Source organism: Lichenostomus cassidix, chromosome 1 (assembly GCF_008360975.1).
Source record: "Lichenostomus cassidix isolate B80296 chromosome 1, HeHo_3.0, whole genome shotgun sequence".
NCBI lineage: Eukaryota > Metazoa > Chordata > Aves > Passeriformes > Meliphagidae > Lichenostomus > Lichenostomus cassidix.
In genome coordinates, this window is record NC_139479.1 from 60,867,264 (window position 1) to 60,889,982 (window position 22,719).

The 22,719-nt window shown below is 36.4% G+C and overlaps 1 protein-coding gene across 7 annotated transcripts in view; it reads right to left on the reverse strand.

Moving 5' to 3' along the window:
* ZC3H13 (zinc finger CCCH-type containing 13) overlaps positions 1-22,719 on the reverse strand; it is a 46,675-nt gene that overhangs the window by 23,503 nt on the left and 453 nt on the right. For 2 of the 7 annotated variants that reach the window (XM_085059669.1, XM_085059661.1), the window contains exons 2-7: positions 16,740-16,862; positions 16,188-16,297; positions 10,595-10,706; positions 4,180-4,288; positions 1,897-2,036; positions 997-1,157 (exon numbers count right to left, since the gene is read on the reverse strand). In XM_085059669.1, coding sequence (XP_084915795.1) covers positions 997-1,157; positions 1,897-2,036; positions 4,180-4,288; positions 10,595-10,706; positions 16,188-16,297; positions 16,740-16,856 — 749 coding nt within the window. In that variant the 5' untranslated portion in view covers positions 16,857-16,862. Of the gene's footprint in view, positions 1-996; positions 1,158-1,896; positions 2,037-4,179; positions 4,289-10,594; positions 10,707-16,187; positions 16,298-16,739; positions 16,866-22,719 lie in introns of all 7 variants that reach the window. The other 5 variants (XM_085059711.1, XM_085059690.1, XM_085059680.1 and 2 more) reach the window with 5 other exon arrangements.

The following is a 22,719-nucleotide window of genomic DNA, read 5'->3' on the forward strand; positions in this document are numbered from 1 at the left end:
ACATGAACTGCATACATCAGAAGACAAAAACTATAAAGTACCTTGTCTGTTAGGACTCCCATTTCTGCAACGCAGTATTTCAACCATATACACAAAATTACCTGAACAACTCATGTTTTCAGCTTAATGTTAACTACCTGACAGGATAAAGCATCTAAATATTCTTGAATATACATCTCACAATATGAACTAGTATATATTTTCCATATAATTTGCCACTAAGACAAACCCTATCAACTAGGTATCACTGCATACTGAATGTCAGTAGCATACCAGCACATGCTATTACATTCCTATTGTTGTTTTGCCCATATTTTAAAGGGGATTTTCACTTAGCAAATACAGATGTGTCTGGTTACATTGCTTCACTAATTTCTTTCCTATCTAAAAGCTGCAAACAATTCAAAATGTCTTGTGGCCAGCAAGAACTTTAGAAATAGGTTTTGGAGATTGACTTTGGAGGCACAAAACCCAGTTCAAATTACTTGATTTTCACATATCTTATCCTTAATTCTCTCCTGCACCCCCACATCACTCACTTCTTATCCTCTCCCGAATCCTGAGAAATTCCCTGACTTGAAAGTCAAACATTATTTCTTGAACAGTAATATGCAATACCAACAGAATGTGCATTTGGTCAAATTTTAAACACTTCAGTTTAGAGAGGCTGCTTCACAGGCTGCAGCATTTCAAACAAAAGTATTTTCCACTTTTCAGTGCTTTATATTTTCTTGTCACCTCCCAGACTCTGGACATTCAAAGAGAAAAGATCTGCTTGTAAACCGAGAAAATAACTAACCCACAACTACATCCATATAACAATTTTCTCCGTAAGATGATTCACAATGCACAACTTAGAGACCTTCCCCTAAAGTTATGTAATCAAGGGCACTGAAAGCAAGGAAAATGGAAAACATTAATTATGAAAACTCCAGTAATAAATATAAGTGTGGCTCTCTGTTCTTACTATCTTGCAAGATGCATCTACATACTGACCTCTGCTGATCCAAAAGTGGTGAAGAGACAGTAGATGCTTTCTTGTCTTTCTTACTAGCTGAAGATGATGATTTGGGACTGGATCTTCGTTTTGGAGATTTGCTAGACTTTCGTGGTGATGGCGATGGTGATAATTTAGATCTAACCACCTCTGGAGAAATCTTGAGGGAAAGAATATAATTAACCAATAAGATATAGATGTTCAAAAGTGTAACTGTATGTTAATATATCTGTCAAATATGTAAATTCAGCAAGTGAGAGAGTATGAGATCTTAACCATGTACCTCTTTACTTCAAACAAGCTAATTACATTGTTTGCAAAGAACACCATAAAAGGAAGACAACAGATAAAGTGTGGAGGAAGAGAAGGTGATGCACTCTGTAAATATAGTAGAAGAACTGCAACTAAAAGTTTAAAATCAGTGTGCTCACAACTAACACATTTTTCTGAAAAAGAAAAACATCCTTAGGGGATTTTTTTTTTTAAATCTCCCGAAAATTTTAGGGTTTCTAACACTCATAGCTTTGTCTTTGTCACTCTACTCTGTTACTACCAGGCACACTGGAAAATGAGGTTGGCAAATGCCTTGTGTCTTCTTTCCCATGTCTTCTCTGTAACAGATCTTACTAGCTTTGTATCATTAAAATGCATTAAATCCTACTCATTTAATAGCTGACTTCACAAAGGAGAAAACTTCATTACTGTGCTGGATGATTACCCAGACACTCACTCATAAGACTCAAGTCACGTACTAATTATATAGGTGCCACTTATTTACTATTATGTAACACAATACTGCATTTGTAGCCCAAAAACCTTAAGTCTTCTGGGAAACAATTAGAAGCCTACGAAGTGGCTGATGACTTGCCTTTTTTATTTCACATTTACATAATACAAACCTCTTTTTTAATTACTATTTCCTCTCGTTTCTCCATGTTTTCCTGTTCCAGTTTCATGAGTTCTCTCTGAATCTTTTGGCGCTTCATTTCCAAAGACAGCTCATGATCATAATCATAGTTAACATCTCCATTATCAGAGTCTTTATTTAAAAAAAAAAAAAAAGTAAATAGATTAGGAAACAGTTTCTTATGAAAAATAAAACAGTAATGTTTAGCATACTGATGCCAAATTTCTTCTCCAATTGTGTGTGCAAACTTGAAGTAGCTCCAGTTAGTTCCATATAACCTGAAGTCAAACCCTTAAATGTCATTAAAAAGAACACCTTAACTTCTTTCATGGACATTCATCAGAGCTAGCAAGGGAAACACAGTAAACCACTCATTTATATTTAAATAACAAAAAAAAAAAATAATCAAAACCGTGTGTCTTCACAAAGACCGAAAACATGTAGAGCATTAATTAATTGGGAAACCCACATGAAACAGATTTATACAGTGACGCGTGATACTAGAGGGTTTCATTTAAAACAGTGTCTTACAAATCATTTGATATACTTACTTAATTACATGTACACATTGATTTTGAAATAAGAGTTTGAAATAAGAACCCTGTCACTGGATAAACATACACTTCATGTGTTTTTATCTGGTTTTACAACATTATCACTGTTTGGTTTTCACAGTAGAAAAAGTGCTATTTCTCTCACTTTTTCATTAAGTCATGGACAGTTAATATCATGCTTCCAACCTTGCAACTGAAATCCTACTGAAAATTGAATTTACTCACTCTATTTACATTAGTTTTGTTTATTATTAATGTCATTAATTAAGTTTAATGCTCAAAAAGCATTTTGAGAAAATATGTCAGAGAAAAGATGACTTCATTAAAAAGTTATTAGCTTTCACTCCCTTCCTACATACAGGAACTATATTAAAGGTTTTACAATAACTAAACTCAGTCTACAAATTGCCTTCATGTGTTTAGAGAAAGGTACAGTTCATAACAGCATAGATTCTTCCCCAGTCTATCCATTTACTTATATAGCACTGACTAGAACTTAATAGTAATTCTACTTCATCCATATACCAACAATTGACACTAGTTTGAAAAAAAGGCTGAATTGTCAAGACGAAGTGTCTAAGATTTAATATAGTCATACTATACGTTTCTACAGAACTTGTGGCTTTTATGCTCCAAACTTTTTTGAGTCAGGTTTTATCTCCATGTATATATGTCATAGATTGATTTTTCTTGAAGTGTGCAAAAAAAAAACAAAAAAAAAACCTGAAAAGGAGTGAATATATATTATGGCTACTTTTCTATTAATGTATTGTGCTTAAGACACATCAAAACAGGACCTGCAACACTTTGGCAGACAGTATTGAAAAGTTCCCTAGTTGATGACATTTCCAAGGAGCTCCATCGTACAACTTGCAGTGCACTTCATTGCAAATACATTCGTTACACTTCAATTCCCTCAGAAGGGATCAGAATTGCCTTTTTTTCTTGCAACATTGTAACTACTTCTGAAACACAGACACTTGAAAAACTACAGAAACACCACAGTTCAACAGAAGCTGCTGTAACATCACTACCAGGTGAACTCAGACTATAACAAAAGTGAAACTTAGAAGAAAAGTGCCCACATCAACAATGAAAATGAAATCCCCTTATAAGTATTAAAATAAAAAAACCCCAAACCCAAAAAACCCCCATCCACCAACTCATACAAAAGTGACTACAGAAGGTAATGTAAGACACTTAGCATTCTTCACGCATTTTTAGAATATAAATAGTACACCAATGGCCACCTTCAACTGTTATACTCATTCTAGTGGAGCCCTTGTTAATCACACAGTTTACGCCATTACAAATTATGTAACAAAAACTGCTGACTTTTGAATTCAAAAGAATTCACACCCTCTCTTCAGACTGACCATTCCCAAAATTTCTTTAGATGCGACTTGGATCCATCTAGTGATCTTAATGTGAAAGATTCAGCCAGAGTAGACTATAACTAAGTTGCTGGTAGCCTGAGTCATCAAAGAGAAAAAAAAAAAGAAAAAAGCCCATGTTTTAAAGCCAGTTGGTTTAACCACTGTAGCAGTCCAACTCAGGTAACTTGTTTGCTCTCCTCCAAAAAAAAACCCCTAAATTAATTGCTACTGCATGAAAGTATTCTGCTTAGAAATCTTGAATCATTCCACTTGACACATAGCCCAGCAATCTCACAGTTCTTATAGAAGCATCAGGGGACTGTTAGTTCAATACCTTATACATACCTTCTCTATTTGTTTCCCAATCCCCATTTTCCTCTTCACTTTCTGGTGTTCGCTCCTTTGTAATTTTGATATCCTCTTTTTCTCTATGTCTTCCTCGTGAAGACTCTTTCTATAAAGGGAAAAATGCTGCATTAGAGTAAACAACTTTATTTAAAAAAAAGCCCGAAGAAGCAGATGCATTTTACATGGTATTTTGGCTCGGTTTTTTTCATAGTACAAAAAGCATTTTCCCCTTTAGCCTGTCGAACAAACACCTTCTTAAACAAGCAGAGACTCCACAGGCTACATGTTCTAATGCAATCTCATAAAACCAGAATGCAAATAGCAGATGAGGAAAAGAGAAGAAAGGATTCACAAAATAAGGTGGCTTAAAGGCAGGCCAAGAGCCAAGCACAAATCGGAGAATAAAGTTTAAAATAGGCACCAAAAGAACAGATTAAGTTCTAAAGACTAGAAGTTTAATGAACATTTAAAGAGTATAATTTTAACAAGTTGAGCAAGAATTATCAGCTGTAAATAAGAATATTTATATGCAAGGCAGATGAGCCTCAGAAGTGGAACAATTTATCCATCTTCAGAGGATAAAGAATGTGGGGGGGAGGAGATAAAATAAAAAAACCCAGAGACCCTTGGCTGGCAAAAGGGGAAAATATTCTAAAGCAACACAATGGAATTAAGTTCCATTGACAGCTTTGTGTTTGACTTTCACTGTCTCCAGGACAAATCTAACTAACGCAGTAGCACCCATTTCCCATATGGCAGATGGTCCTGTGAACATCTACGAAAGCCAGAGACTATCCTACAAGAAAAAAGATAATTTCAAAAGTCAACTGATGCTGTGCTGCTCTTGTCCCCCTACTAAATTCTAGTAGTAAGGCTGCATAGCTGCACCACTGCAGCTGCTGACACAACATTCTCTAAATTATCTACCTGGGCTGAAGTAGAATACAGGACAAAGTTTCTTCACTTAGCAAAAGAAGAAAATTCAAGCTTCGAAGTATCTCAGGTTAATTTATTGAATAGGAAACCAGAGCAGCAAAGTCTGTCCCATACCCCTGTTCTCACCTCCCACAGTACCTTTTGTTGTTTTTTGAGGATTCTTGCATGTTGACATGTGGGAGAAATTAACGCCAAAAAAAAGGAGATGCCTGAGAATTTCACTAGCTATTACTTACTGGAACTTAGATCTTGACTTAATTTAAAACCTTAACATCACCTTAAACACATGAAGAAAATAACATCAAATTGCAGAAAGTCACCCAAAAATGAATAAAATTAAACTATTCCTTTTTATTCACTAACAATGTTAAAAACTTATTCTCTAGTTTAATGATGCAAATCTCTAAAATGATGCAGGAGGCCATAACTTATTGAGTCATGTTGGTTGCCACCATCAACTGCAGACAAATCTACATCCACTAAGCCATCATCACAACACGTACTAAAGGCATTTCAGTCTGTGAGCTAGAACGGTACTATGCCCCAAAGCAAATTGCTTTAAAAGAAAATGACAGTGATGAGATCTGAAAATCTGTAAGTATAACAAGCCTTCCCTGCAACCATTGTTTTTTTCCTTAAGGCTAGTATTTTCCTAGCCCACCCTCCATGAAGACTGCATCTCTTCTACGAAACTGTACTTCTCCTATATACTTCAACTAATTCCTCCAACATAAACTAATAAAATGATAACTTCTTAAATACAATTACTAGTTTCTATTAATTCAACACTACCCATTACTAGCAAACTGAAATACAAACGTTATTACAACCTCTCTATACTGATTTAAAAAAATCTTCTCAAAGCCAATTCATCTAAAAACTTGTCAGCTAAGAACATGCAGCAAGTCAGAATGCTTCAAGATGAATTCAAGATGAATGCTTCAAGATGAATTTAATAGCCCATGGTAAAAATACTACACAACCTGCATGTATCATGCCTACCTCTTCAAACTTCAAAAATTGTATTCAAGTCAATACAAGCATCTTGAAAGAGCCTGTATTGTCTCCTTTCAGTGGAAAGACTCGGTAGTGCTACAATCATTTCTACAGAAGAACTGAGAACAAAAACAGCTATCAAACTGAAATACTGAATATAGGGGAAGGGGAAAGCATGGTATTTTACACTAAATGTTGTTTAGTTGTCAGGAAAAAAAGATTCTGACAACATTGCACCTTGAAAAACAAACCTCAGTTTAGAAATTGAGCATATTTTTCCTAGGTCATGCAAATGAAGAATTCAAGTTATGATGATTCAGAGCACATATTTAATTTTTCTCATTGAAAAATCTTCAGCATATTCCTTTTATTTTACTTGTTACACTTTAACACATTTGATTCCCTCCTACCCTGGGGATTAAATATTTCCTTCATATCCTTATAGACTTTCTTTACATGTTTATCTCTCCCTTAACAAGTAAAAATTAAAGTAAGTTAAGCTCCTAAAGGCCAATAGAGTATCTTTCACTCGTACTTGAAGATGCTGTATATCCACTTCACTCACACTTCTTAACTATTTCTCTGCAAACTCTGAAAAAATGCCATTTACTAACTAGATGAGAAACATTAGACTTTCATAATTATGTATTTATTTAATTAAAAAAAAAATTGTAGCTTGTCCTAAGAGGAAAACAACAACTTAGTAGACTTTGTCTATGCTGTTTTCAGGTATATGCTCACAACTAAACACAACAGGTGTTGGATAGATGTTTACCAGTGTCATGTTGATGTTCAGGAGAGATGCCACATAAGGAAGGAAAAAACCAGATGACATTATGGCTGATTTCTGTGAGATTTTATTTAATTTAATGTCTACTTAAGTTGAAGTTCCATGCCCCATGTGATCAGCACTCTGCAGCACAAGACTTGATGTCTACTTGAACAAATTTCCCACTACTGCCAGAAAAGCCTGGCCAAGCACAAAAGGATTCATCCAATCTATGAAACATGCTTCTAGCCAAGAAGTGTTATTTTGCCAACACTGATGGAAAGAAGAGAAGACTCATACAACCTACAATTCTTGCATTGTAGAAATCTTGGTTTCAACCTTAACAGGTTGCACATGTACATGCAGCAGCAAAATAAACTCATTACAAAGCACAGACTCCTTTAAGTAAGCTACATGTGTTACAGCTAGAACCTTTTGGGCAAGCACAGTTCTACTTTGCTCTAGATATAATACCTTTATAGTGTAAACTACTACCACACTACAGAAATATGTAAGAAAATGAATCTGAAGTTCCCCTGACATTAAGGGGTATTGTTGCCATTTCAGATAGAAGACAATGCTGAGTCTCATTTCCAATGGAAATAGTTAAAAGCTACAATGACGAAAACCACAGATATGAAACAAGTGATACACATTCCTTACAAAAACCTCCCTAAATGTACATTAAGTTCCTCCCACTGTTTCTCCCAAATCACACACACCTTCCAGGTTAAGACTTTAGGTAAGACTTCATACACACCAATGTAACTGTCTTCCCATAATATGGAGAAAATTCAATACAAAAATTTCCAGCTAAATACAGTTACAGCAGGAACCTTATCTAATTGTTTGTATAATAATGCATCCACTAATGTACAGTGCTGAAATAGTTCCAAACACAAATCCAAGAAACACAGAAACAACTGAGTTCAACGTAGGTGTCCATGTAACACAGCATACTGTCTCCGCAAATAATGGTACAAGGCATGAAGAAATCAAAAAGGATATATCTATAAACTGTCCATATAGGAAGTTTCTTCCTAAATACATACAGATTGTACTAGTTGTGTCTCCCAAGAATTAAAAACCTCTTCTGAAAAGACTTTGTACTAGTTATACTGTCTTAGCTTCTTGTGGAATCTATTCAGCTTTGTGTCTCTATCTACTGGCAATCAGGTAGAATAGTCATATATAAGGTAAATAGCATTTCCTTTTGTCATTTCCAAACTTGCCACTCTTTCTACTGGGATAAAGGATGAATATGACGCATCTAACTTACATTCTCTCAAGCATACATTATGTGCATTCGTCCCATGTCCTTTTTTCTCTCCAGTTTATTTCTCACCTCTTTGCCCACTTCAAGAAGACCTTTGACTGTATTTTCTTCCATACAGGTGATGACAACCAAACAGCATTTAAAATAAAACTGGACCATGAATTTCTACAGCATATTATTAATCATTTTCTATTCCATTTTTATATACCTGAGTGTTTGCTTCTACAACTGTGACTTCACTTTGAACACATCGTTTCATTGAGCTGTCCACAATAACTTATTTTTCTACTGCATGGTTTCAGTTACTTTTAAAAAATTCATTCATTTTTAGTTTTAAATACTTTCTTTGTTGTGCATTACCTTGCACTTGCCAACACCAAGTTTCATCTGCCATTGTACTGCCAAAAACTATCTTTCCCAACCCCCATGGCATTCCTCAGACTTCAGTAATCTTAAGTACTATTTTCAAATCTTCTGCAAAGTTTGACAATTGGGATGTCCAACATTTGTTCTACATTCTTTAAAGTTATAGTTCTTTAAATGAATTACCATAGCATTCTGTGTAATTCAATTTCAAATCAATCTAAAATTTTCCCCTTAGCTGGCTTCTAAACCTAAAATATTATACCTGCTATTCTTTGACTATCTATACATACGCCTCAAAAACCTTGCTTCAAAACACATTTGAGCTATCAGGCAGTTCTGTCTTAAGCACTACTCTCCATGGAAGCTTCAGTCTCATAGTCTGCTGAAGCACAGATTTTGTCTGCAGGAACATTTCTCATAAGTTTCTTTCCTTTTCAACCAAAATTATGAAACTTCTTATGGAACAGGCTACCTTTCATTATTTCAAAGTTTTCATATCCAGCTCTGCTGTAACCCAAAAAGCTTTAATAAAATATGGAAACACCACATATTAGATCTCCACCATTACAGCAGCTCTACCAATGGAGAAAGATTTTTCTTAGCAGTTCAGTCACTTGAGTCTTCTGTCCTTTTAGATATCCTGGTTCTTTGCAAGGCAACTCTTGACGACTGTCCCTCTTCATCTATTTGTTCCAGAATATTTTCTTTGATATCCTGCATTTTGAGAGTTGCCTCCATGGAACTAAAACAAAAGTTCAGCTGTTTCCTCAGCCTTCCATTTTATGAGATAGAAGCAGAGCATTTTTCACTCTGCTGTGTGCTTAATCTAAAAATAATTCTTTGATACTTTAACAGACCTACTAATTCTCCAATTCCTTTAGATTCTTGCTTCCAGTCACTTTCACTTGGGTTTTAGTTGTTTAAGAGTATTTTATTATTACATTAATAGAACGCTACAAAAAGCAAGGTTAACTAACCAAAGGTAAGAATTACATCAAAATTAGAGTTGCACCAGGACAGAAGTTACAGCAAAATTTTTAATGACGGTTGGAAAAAAAAAATTTCCCACCAACCATGTACTCAATAACTGAACAGTTTATTCGAACTATTAGAAAATAAAAGAAACACATTTCAGTAAAAAGATTGAGAGTTTACACAATTAACAGCAACTGAAAACATGATTGGAAGGTAAGCCATTCTGTTAAATTTAATGATAGCAGCTGCTGCTGATTTATTTACAGCTGACATAAAAAAACCATTTTACACAGCAAGTAGGAACAGACCAAGAGGAAATGATAGAATATTGTTAATACCTGCAGAAGCAAAACTGATTTTTTACAAATAAAACCTTTTAAAAATTATTCATATGAAGATGGTCTTAAACATGATGCAGGAACACAAGGGTGCTAGTGCTACACAGGCACAGGGTCACACTATGAATTCTATTCCTATTTGTTTGTAACATCAGGAATGGATAACACAATTTAAAAATAATTATAATTTGATATTTGAGGGCCATTGCAGAAAGATGTTTACAAAATGAGAATAATAATGAAGTTTTTGCAAAATCCATTAAGTGAGCAGTTGGGGTGCCTGATGAGTAAGTACGTGAAGAGGAAGGCAAAATGAACCAGCACAATAGTAATGGCATGGTTTCATCAAAAGCAAATTTGGGATGAACAAATTAAGTCAGGATGTATGTATACAATAAATATGAATAAGTGTTGGGGGGAAAATAGTGGACGACTGAGACAACGGTTAACATACTTTCTCGGCAATAATTAAAGAGTCTGCACCGTAATTAAATATCTGTTTATCAGTATTTATAACACATTTTAAGTCTGTGGGATTTAAAAATCTTCGGGAACCAAAAGATCAGAAAGCACTATCAAAATGTAGAACAGTACAATTGTTAAGACACTTCATAACAAAATATGTGATATGCTATGTACAAAATGATCAGTTCATCAAAACATTTTTGATATTACAGGTCACAACGATAAGGTTTCTAGGACACACTGCCCAATTGCTACTGAGGGATTCTGGAGTTCTGCAAACTCCACTCTTACCCTAACAGGAGAGGATGATTCCTCTGTACTTCGTTTCTGTGGCTCTGCCTCAACATCTTGACGTTTGTTCTTCATTCTTTCCCGAAGATCTCCAGTGGGTCTTTCTGGTGACCTGTATAATACAGAAACATAATATAACCAGTTCTATGGGACTATTTTTAAAGGAATGTATCTTTAAATTATTATTTTATTAGTATATAAAGATCTAAACCTCCCACTCAGAGGCAAAGTGGATGAGTACGAAAATATTCCATTCTAAAGGGCTTAAGTATTCTAAAAAACCCAACCCTTTCAGAAAGTCAAGGAAGACTTGACACTAAAAGAAAAACTACTTGTATGTACATATGACATGACTCAGTTACTACTCTACATCAGCTTCAGGTGCTCCTATCCACAACAAATAACCTTTTTCTGACAATCATGCAAATGTGTTTTACAATCACTCCTACCAAATATTTCAAGATTTAGCCTTCCCCATAATCTAAGCTATAACAATTTTTATATATATTATACAAATATAAGTATATATCTCTATATATAAGTATATATCTGTCTATATATATATCATACATATATTTAAAACCACAATTAATGCACAGTCAAACTATTATAGACTAGCAAATGTTCACAGAGAAGTACTACTCTAATTGTGGATGAAGTCCACAAGTAGGGACAACATAACCTAAGCACCATCCTCTCATGGTCTTGGTGAGTCTGCCACACAGGAAAACTCTGTTGCAAGACCATGAATCAGACATTCACTCTTGGAGGCCTCTTACATTGTCTATCTTGCAGTAATATAATTAGTCCATCATTTAATTACAAAATGCTGGATGAACTCTACTAGTCATGCACCCTTATGATATATTTTCTGTAAAAGATATTACTGTGATGTGGAATGGCAAGAGGAACATCCTACACTACTGTAATTTTGTCACCTCTTAGTATGGATTCATGAGTTCATTTACCCCTTATGGGTTAAAAGAGAACAACCACTGTACTAGTGAGGCACTGGCACAGGTTGCCCAGAGAAGCTGTGGATGCCCCATCCCTGGCAGTGTTCATGGCCAGGCTGGATGGGGCTCTGAGCAACTTGATCTAGTGGAAGGTGTTCCTGTCCATGGCAGGGGAGTTGGAACAAGATGATCTTTAAGGTCCCTTCCAACCCAAACCATTCTGTGATTCCATGATTCAAACAAATTCCTAAGCTAAGAGAATGCAGGAGTGTTTCAGATGACCTTTCAGATCAAGAAAACAAATCTTCTCTTCATAGGGCTTGATACTGAGGTTAGTACTTCTGTGATGGCTGTTAGCTGTAATTATAGATTCTTTTGTGAAATGGTTGTATAGAAGTACTACATCTGTGCCTATCAGTTTATACTAAAGAATCATAAAAACATACTAATGCTGCCTTATTTGATTAGAAGAGTTATATGTAATATTTCAATAATGAAATTCGCTTTTTTTTGTTGTTTTTCAGACTGAATCAGTTTCTATTAAGAAAGTAGTTTTTCCCACTCTTCCTGTCTCATAATACATAAAGGGTAAACTGTCTTTCATAGTCAATGCATACAAAAAATTAAATTAATACCACTTCATTTTCAATCTGCACATATTTGAAAAAGTAATTTTTCCACTTCCTCCTCTGCACTGTTTCCTATATTTAATTCTTTAAACCACATCATAAGGTTAAATGTATGAGGACTTACAGAGAAAAAGACCAGTGACTGCTCTCATTTTTAAATGCATTTAATTCTCCATGAAATTGTAAATACAGGTCAATCTAGATCAGAGGAAATGTACAGAAAAGTAGAGCTCTGCTTTTTTCATCACTAAGGATCAAATAATATCCAGCATATAAAGAAGTTATCTTCTTTGCATGCATGACTACATGACCTTTAAAGTGTCTGGGTTTAGTAAAGGTTATGATTCAAAGTATTTTTCCCTTCCCCCCACATGTAAAAGGTAATTCTTTGCATTACCAAAACTCTCTGAAGCCTTGCAAACATCAGCTACCTCAACAAATAAATTGTCTTTCAACATTTAAGTGCAATTCAACACCTTAATTTTTAGTAATATTTAAGCTACAATACGAAGGATTTGGATTAGTGAAACTGAAAATTAAGTTAAAAGGCAGAAAAATTATCAATAATGTACTTGTAATATTGTTCCTCAAGAGGACACTTTCCGGAAGAAATCCTATTAGCTGAAGGAGAAAGCAAGAGAACTTGCTCTGAAAGCAGCTCATGTACATTACCGAGCAACATCTGATATGTTAATACTTTTTTTTTTTTAAGTTATAGTCTGCAGTAAAAAAAAAAAAACCCCAAACTATTTCACCCTCAATTAATAAATTTCTTCTTCCCTTCCATTCTGAAGAAAAGGTATTTTGCTAAAGCATTATTCAAATCTACTTAAATATTATAAAAGTTATTTAAAACCCCACAGAAATTAAAAAGGTACACATTCAGGGCTGGGGTTTATCGGTCAATTTTTTGTTTGGTTTTGCTGCTATTGGGTCATCTTTTTTCAGCTTTAGGAGAACACCAAAGCAAAGTCATGGTAATCGTTCTCTTTCCCCAAAGGTATCATAACCCTCCAAAAACTCTAATAAAATAAGACTGAAAATTAGCCAACTTTTTAAAAATAATTACTCAAGAAGCAGTGATTGTTTTCAGATGCTTTGGCTTAATGCACAGAAAAACAAGCTGGTCTATTAGCTGGTTTTTCTTTTATGTGTACCACAGCTTCTTTTCTACATAACTTTCCCCCAGCCCACTATAAAAGGGATCTTTGATTATTCCAGGTAATGCTCACTGTTGAACTCCAACAGATCATGACAATTTCCTTCTGCAATTTAAGATGATGTGGCTAGACTGCAACTGCCAGAACCTTTCACACAAAAGGCATTATGCAATTTCTTTTTAATATTTTGTGCTGAGCTCATCTTTTAAATAAGGCCCAACATGCAGAATTTCCTCATTTCAAACTTTAAGCAGTGCAGTTAGGTGATTTTTGACAGCATTACTTCCTGCAACAGTTCAGTTCTCCATGTTCAACAGCATTTAGGAAATGCACATTCATAATAGTGCCTCCCTTTGCTCCTGTATTTCTTACAGTGTCAGGAACAAGTATCCAGCAACAGGCACACCTTGCAACACACCTTCCTGAGGATATCTGTGTGCCTGTGTGAGAACACACGTATGCATAGAAGCAGATGACCATTACTAGCGTATCATATACATACTATAATTGCTCAAGAAACGCTGCCCTATTTTCCAGTTTCCCACACTACAATATTTGAAACTTTCAAAATCCATATTCTTTCTTATATGACTGCTGGCTTAGTTTGGTTTCTAAATGCAGTGTGATGATCCCAATCCTAGAGAGGATCAGTCAGACTAAGAAAAAGGCCCTGCAATGGCACAGATCCTGACAATAGCACAAAGGAGCCATCCAGAAAGCTGCCAAGCAACTGACCAACAATCTGTAAGTGCAGAAAGAGAGCAAAATTCCTTGTGGGATAGCATGTTTACACATGGGTCTTAGTTACCTTCTCCTTACTTCTGATGTCTGGAAGACTGGCAGGTCTAATACTGAATTTTTAATATTATCATCAGGTAAGCTTTATGTAAAAACATGTTAGATTTTATTTTTATAACAAGCTTAAAATTTATGCTGTGAGAGGCAGCATTAATACTAAAATGGAACAATCTTTTTCACACTTCAGAGTCAAGTTTTCTTGCTGTCTGATGATGTTCTGAACCACAGGAGGTATCATGTTCAGGTAAAACCACTAACAATGGGATTTACTGCAGACAGGTATGGAACTGAAGGCAAAGGTACAAAGACAGAAAGGCAGCAAGACATGCTTTGTCCCACCCAACTGCTTGCAAAGCAGATGAGGCTTCACCAGCAGGCCTGGATGAACACACGCAGACAACACTGCCAACTTTCTTATTCCAAATACTTGAACAAGAGCAGTGCTTTAACTGAACTGATGTGAAAGCAGCATTAGTTTGGCTTGCATGAGCCAATAAAATTGCTTTTGAAGTGCCTGGATAACATTTGTGAAAATCTCTCTAATGTTAAATGGCATGAAAATGCCAACATTTTATTATGTACATATTATGCACCAGCTTTTTCTATGCCTGGCCAAGAGCTATTAGTAGAAACATCTGAAGACAGGTACAGTTCTTTCATTTCTCTGTTTTGGGAGGTGTGTGGGGTGGTGGGCTTCCTCCCCCTTTTTACTTTTAAGAACGCCTTTATTAAATGCCGAATGTGCCAAGCAAATAAGCAGGAAGATTTGCCCTTTGACCTTTTCATACAGTCCCAGTAAAAAAGGTAGCAATAAAAAGAAGGAAATCAACATTTTTTCTTAAATGTCAATGGTGACAGTGAAGCAGAAACACAACTTTAATCATTAAAAGAAATGTCACTTTTCTTCAAATGACCAAGCAGAACTACGTACTGAGTGTTCCAAACACTGAAAGCAAGGAGAAAGTGACATAACAGTTTTAAATTTTAATCTCTACCAGTAAATCACTTATTTTATTCATTTGGAACATTCAGTACAGAACAAAGTAAAATCTTTTACACACCAAGAAACATGAACTCAGTGATGTATTTTGTATCCCAGCTGCTACCACCTTAGAAGCAATGGAAGATCAAATAGGCAAAGTCAAGATCATCCTAAGAGCATGCCACAGGAATAGGAAAAAGAACCAGACACAGAACCCTAACCTCATGCCAACCATTCTATTGTTGCTTTACACTTTTAAGCTTCAGTGTGCCCATCCATAATCTAGGGTAATATTGGCATTACCGTAGCATTGTGAAGGACAGCTGTTTGTAAAACATGAAGCCTTCACGGACAGAGAGGTACTCTACTAAAACTGTAACATCTTTCTGTCCTTTACAGCAAGAATATTACAAGCTTACTGCCACATTTAGTTTCAGTTAATTCAGGTGTTATGCCACACGAAGGACAGTTGAAAACAAAGTTTACATTGCAGTAACATAAGAAAAGACATATAATAAAAAATATTCTCTTTTGAAAAATTCAGTAACTTTTTGAATCTCTTCCTACAGTATATTTTTCTACATTTGACAGATAAAGTCACAAAGCTATGTTTTGAAGAGAAGTGTTTTCTCACAACGGGAGAAAAAGGATAGACATTCATCACACAACATAGCAAAGGCAGAAGGGCTGTGAGCGTGAGCACTGCTGTAAGTAATTGCAAACCAGCATTTTAGTACAGGACAGAAAAGTATATCAGAAAGCTGCACTGACACTATGCAAAAACAAAAAAGTATTAAGGTACTTGAACTTCCCGTCTCAAGTAATATAACTACTTAATTTGCATCCAGTGGACTCCATTTTTTTAACGCTGTATACACACAAAAATCCTGCACATTGACAAAATAATTGCTTTGAGCAGCTTCATAAGGCAATTGGTTATTGATATAACATACAATTAGGCACACCACAGCATTTCACTTAAAAAAAAAAAAAAAACAACAAAAGACATAGTTGCAAAAGCTATTTTCCTACAGCATGTGAAGAATTCAAAGTGAGTTCTTGATTTACCTTCTATAACTGCTGCTATAGCCTTTACCTCGTGGTGAAGGGCCATGTACGAATCTACATGTGTTCCCATAGAGGCAGTTGCCAGTCTTCAGCCAGTTACGGCACTGTGTCTAAGAGACAGACATTACTGGGTGAATTTCACACTCCTTTCTGGAAATACCATTGGTGTGAGTGTGGCAGAACAAACAAATGACTCCACATTAAGTTCCATTTATCTGTAATTTCCGTCCACCAGTAATATAATTGATTAAAAAAAAAAAATAAAAAAATCAACAATGAGCATCAGTTCTGGCAGAGAAAAATTTAGGTTGGTGGAAATATTATTAATATGCACAGTACTACTGCTTCATCCAGAAGCTGGCACAACACACGTTATTTGAAAATTCTAGTATTAGCATGTTGAACATCCATGCGTTAAAGTGCTCTTTTCACCTTTACTTATCAGTGACATTTGAGCATTTGGTGCTTGTGAGCTACTCTTTCCCACCACATAAATCCTGGAAAAGAAGATGCTGGGGTGGGGAGGAAAAGAAGAACGCTTTTACAACTCACCTCTGCAGTACTTCCAGTGCTGGGTCCAAGCCTTTCAAACACACTGGGTCTTCGGGATGTGCTATCGGATATGGTCTTGGTATTTTCCACTGTGACCTTCCTTCTAATTTTTGACATTTTGTACTACTTCAACCAAAAAAAAAAGCAAAACTGTAAAATCCTTCAGTTTGGGGCTATTGACACTGAACTCACATGAATAAAATAGTATGATATACATTGCAAGAGTTGCTGCAGAGGTGATGAAGAAAGAAAAAGAAGTCATAAATGAGTGAAATGTATCTATTAACAAGGAATGCTTCTGATTTGAACTAGTCAGCTGAACACCAGTAATGATAATTTTCCATTTGATTTCATGACCTGCTTTGGATTCTTCAGCTTCCCCTTGGGAAAGATTATATGACATGTTACTCATTTAGGCAGCAAACCCCACACAGGACAGATGCTTTCTTTCGTCATGTATTTTTGGTGCATGAATTCAAGTGACTTGAAGTGAACAGAGGCTTTAATGCTATTTCACCAACCTCTCAGAAACCAGTTCCAAACACTAAAGATGGCTCCCATTTTTGAAACGAATTTCAAAAAATGAGAGCTTCATTTTCCCCCTGTTTATTGTGTATGACAACCTACTGAAAACCATCTTGCTATCATCCACAGTCTCTGTCTGTTACCAGTCTGATTCCTCCAACTATTTGGAATCACAAGAATTTTGGAGAAAAACAAACCTAACTCCACACCGATGATACACTTCTTAAGCTGTTCAGTAAGTAGCTCATTTCTTTAAGAAAAATGGGTTTTAAAGGAAATACAGCATAACTTTGACAAACAAGAAGGCATAATTTATCTTACCTGAGAAGGGAAGGAGTTATGGGGGAAAAAAAACCATATTCAAAGAGAAAAAATGAATATATGTATTTAGCACTAGAGACAGATTGTACAAAAAGGGTAAAATGGGCCTCAAAAACTATTGTCCATTCTTTACAATGCTACTTGATCTACACAGAAATAAAGATCTACAGAAATAAAATCAATTTGGGAGAATCTGCCAGGTGCTCGATAATTTACATAAAGCTCAAAAAACCACCTCTTTGTTGTAATGCAATGGGCCATCATCCTCATTAATCAGCAAAAGATGATTAGCTACACACTAATCTCCTACCCTTCTGCTCCTATGCATGTGCCACTGCATTTAGAACACACACACACACAAACTATTATCTCATACACAAACAGGTTACAAATGACAAAGTTCATCCATAAAGCCAGAATAATACACATTCAAACTAATATCCACCAGAGTGGATTAATACACATTTTCACCATCCGATCAGCAATATGTTCCCACAGTATTCAGACTGTAAGGTTACATTTCACAGAAACAAAATATTATAATGTATAAATGTGGACACTTCATTATCTGAACCCTACAGTTATTTCCATGACAAGACTCCCCTAGGAGTCTGACATCCGTGCCCTTTCTACAAACAAAATGCTGTGCTAAAGCTCTTGTGAAGCACTTCAGCACCTTTACAAACAATGGAAGAAAAGCTTTCACTGTGTACTCGAGATTTCTCAGTAGAGCTCTGCTCTACTCCCTCCTTCTCCAAGCCTCTGATTATCTGAAGAATTTTATCCCATAAATAAGGTTCAGATAATCAAGACATTAACCAAGATGTTCAGGGAGGGTAGAAGTTAACCATATGGTATATACCAAACATTAAAAACAATGGTTAACATCAATTAGTGGAAGCAGACAGTCAAACAGTAGAATTTTCAGTAGTATGAAATTATCTGGGTTAGTAAAAACTGTGGAGAATAGAGATTTCCAGAAAGATCTAACTGAGTTAGAGAATTGAGTAATACAACAGCAGATGAAATGCAAATAAGTATAATGCAATGCACACAAGGAAAAATGATTTTGTCTAAATATTCAATGAGATCAAATTAGTCCAGTCTTCTGAGAAAAATAATTAGGAGTCATTGTGGACAGCTCAATGTGCAGCAACAGTTAAAAAGTCTGACAGGATAAACCATTAAAAGTTAGAAAGCAAAACAATACCACATCTCACCTAGCTGAGCATCCTTCCATTTCAGGATTCTCACAGAATTTCAGAAAAAAAAGACTAAATTTCTACAGTTTCCCGCAGCCACACCCTTTAATAGAGGATATAAAAATCAACTGACACATGCAAAAGCATTTTTAATAAGTCAATCATATACCAAATGCCTAATCTGGATTAAATATTTACAGTTAAAAGAGCCATATCTGAAATAAAGAGGGTTAGATAAACAACACTGGCAATGGCATAGGGAGAGGGTTCAACACATGAAGAACAGATGAGTCCATCTAATACGCAAGTACAGTACACACTGACATCGCAGCAGCATACGGAAAATTACATTCATTTTGCCTCTTAATTTGAATATGCTTTTATTTTCAAAGAAACAGAGGTAAAACTTTCATTTTAAACATTAATTTTTACCCAGCATACAGCACCTTTTTGGAATTAACTTGCAAAGGAAGTTAAGATGATGACTAGGCTTAAAAGGATAGTTATAAACATGGAGAGGATGAAGGGGGCAACATCATCATAACTGAACAGATAATTTAATTTCAACTGTCTTTCCCCCTGTATTCTGGCATAAGGAGGTTAAAAAGAAAGCCATCCAACCCTGAATTTTCTAAGATTTGTAAAATCCCCTATTTTAAAAAAACCAAAACACAACTTGAAATTAGAAACAAAACCCTTCACTATTTCAGGTAGCATTCTGTCAATTCTCATCTCATAACCTGGCCCATATCTACCAGTTTGCAATTAATAACAGATCCTTTATTAACACAGAAGGTATTTCACAATAGATTACTCTTAGGAAAAAAACCCAACATGCTGTGAGTCCACAGCATGGTACTTTCTGTATGCCCACATTTTCACGAGGGCTCACTCATGTAATGAGAACTGCAAGACATTCCACTGCTAAGTGAATACAGATGTTACCAAAGGCTGCGGGATTAGAGTCCAGACACATCATTCTGCAGCAAACTGAGGAATTACACTACGTCAAACATTACATTTGAGAGACTGGACTTGCAAATGCGGTCAGTCCCATTTTCATTCTTCAAAGACCAAGTGAGTTAGAAAAATAAAGAGACTACTAAAATAGTATTGAAAATCTCAGACGTATAATGACAGGTTTTGAGTTTGTGAGAAGGTCCCCCACTCATAAACGAGTACAGTGAGGGGAAAAAAAGTATGTGTTTAATTTCCAGATTTCTCAGACTGCACATTAATGGACAATCAAGAACAATATAAATGGAACATCCCATAAAGATTCCCCTTCTCACACCTTTTCACCTTCTGCTGTTTTACCACTGATGATCACACTCCTGCTATCAATCCCATGCTGACGGTCAGTGCAGTGACTTCCCACCAGATGTCTGTGCCTCTGAATTACCATCTCTTTATCAAACACTAATGTGGGATTAAACAGCACTGAGTACCAGTGTGGACTGAACCTTGACCACTCTCAACATTTCAAATAATTATTACCAGGATTTAAAAAAAAAAAAATTTGAAAAATTTCTGAGTAGAATACTATGTACTTCTCTATTTCAGGTAAATGACTTCACATCACTAAATTTACTTAGGGGCACTGAACTTCCTGCTGCTTCTGAAATAGAATGAAATTCCTGAAACTAAGCAAAATTCATTTTATCCTCCTAAAAAAATTCTATACCTAAAATTTTAACTATAAATTATCCCTTTTCCATGCATAGATGAGCTCCATGACAACCTTTACAATAAGTTAGAAATATTATAACATCAGGATAACTCATTCACAAATGCATCTATGTTATTCTTTAAACAGAGTAACTTTCCCAGAGAGACAATCTGTTAATGACATTAATTATACTACCATTTGAAGGAGAATATATCACAGAGTGTTATTTACATGAATCATCTAAAATGTAGACAGACTTGAGAGAAGTGAGTGCACCTAGCGGGCACTAACCAATGAACTGAAATCAATGAGGCATGATATGACTGACACAACATTCAATGAAATTCCGTATTTTTTATTACCAGTACTCCTACATTTTGGTGTCGAGCATACTTAACTTTTTTTTCAAAATTAGTGTGATTTACATAAGTCATAATCAAGAGATATCTGAAACACCTGGTGTTCTATTAGAAAAACCTAATCCAGCCCCCTGAAAAAAATGAATCCTGAAGGATTCTACAGGAAAACTAGAAACTGAGATGTAACAGAACAAAAGCAGAGTTCAAAACCCAAAAAACATTCAAGGAAGTAAATATCTCTTTAAGAAGTCCAAGACATCACTCATAAGCATGTCAATGTCTGCGCATGCACACCACACCACACACAAGCTAAACATTACATCACTTCAGCAAATCCTACCTGTGAAGAGATAAATAATATGCCATTTCAAATAACCAGCGAAATTATTTTGAAGTCCTACAGAAGTTCAGATACAAACTCATTACAACACTCTTTGATAAACTAAATATGTGTTGAAAACTAAATAACAGCTTTGAGAATGGTTCCCTGCACTTTTCAAATTGAAGAGCTTTTACCTGAAAATATTGTGGGTCCTATTACAATGTTAACACTTCCATGTCACAATACTAATAACATAGTGATATTTGAAGGAGTTCCATGGGTCTACTACCTAAGAATATTACTAAAAATGGTAAAATGCATTCACAATGAACCTTCCAAAAAACCAGTGAAATACTCATACAAAGAAGCCTGTTTGACACAAAACTAGATATTAATCCAAATTTACTTTAACAACTCCTTGTTGGTAACCCATCACCACACTAACTTCAACCTACCCCTCTAATTTAACATAAGATATGTCTCTATTAGTAGCAATAAGCAACAGCTAATTATGTTTGCACAAGTATAAGATCATGGTTGGCTTTCTACAGGTGAATAAAAACATGAGGCCCCAGTAGCACATCTGCATAGAGTATTCCATGTCTTGTCTAACAAAGTCTTCATACTCAAAGAAGATGTTACCCCAGACTAAAGGACAGTCTGTGCAGACTGGCATGGCCAGGTCCATCCAAGTTAACCCTGCCTTAGTATCCAGCTTGCTGGATACACATTATCTCCAATCTGTGAGCTGGATTAGGACATTAGGACGCTGCCACTGCCAGCCAACACACTGAGAGGCAGGGTGTATTATCTCACGCACAGCCACATAAAGCCGCACTTCTTAAGTTTTCAGGAGCGTTGGCTGAGTCTGTCCACTCCCTTCTGCACAGAGGCGCTGTGACTGTTTCATCACCGGCCCAAGATCCCTCAAGGCCCTGGTTGCTACCCCACTAAGAGCCAAACACCTGATCTTCAAACAGTCCTGCAGAAGGCTGACAAGAAACCAACGGTGAGTGAGAATCCATTGGGAAGTCAAAGGCGAGGCCCTACGCAGACCATCCGTAACTCACTAACCCGACATGCCAGGCTACAAGCTTTGGAAGGGATGGGAGTTAGCTGTAGCCACTGCCTGAAGGAATGGTGATGAGTGAAGTCATACAAGCGAAATTAATAGTCCTTCTTGAGCATATAAAGCAGAAACTATTTTACTGCCAGAAAGTGGGAGAAGAGCACTACTGAAGTGGGGAAAAAGAAAACACCAAACAAAACCAAAAGCAAACCAAAAAAACCCCACGAACAGGGAATATCCGAGTACATGGGAAGCAGACTCCAGCACGACACCGACTGACGGAACGGCACCCCGGGCACCCGGCGGGATGGCACCTCCGGGCGTTCACCCAGCCCAGCCCTCCTGAGGATCCCCCGGTGCTCCCCAGCCGCGCACCGCCGCCCTTCCCCGCCGCGCCGCTCCGCTCCGCAGGCCGCGCGCCACCGAGGCCCGGCAGCCCCGGGCCAAGGCCGGGCCGGGCGGGGGAAGGGGACGCGGGGCCCGCCCCGCCCCTCCGCCCCACCCTCCGCGCCC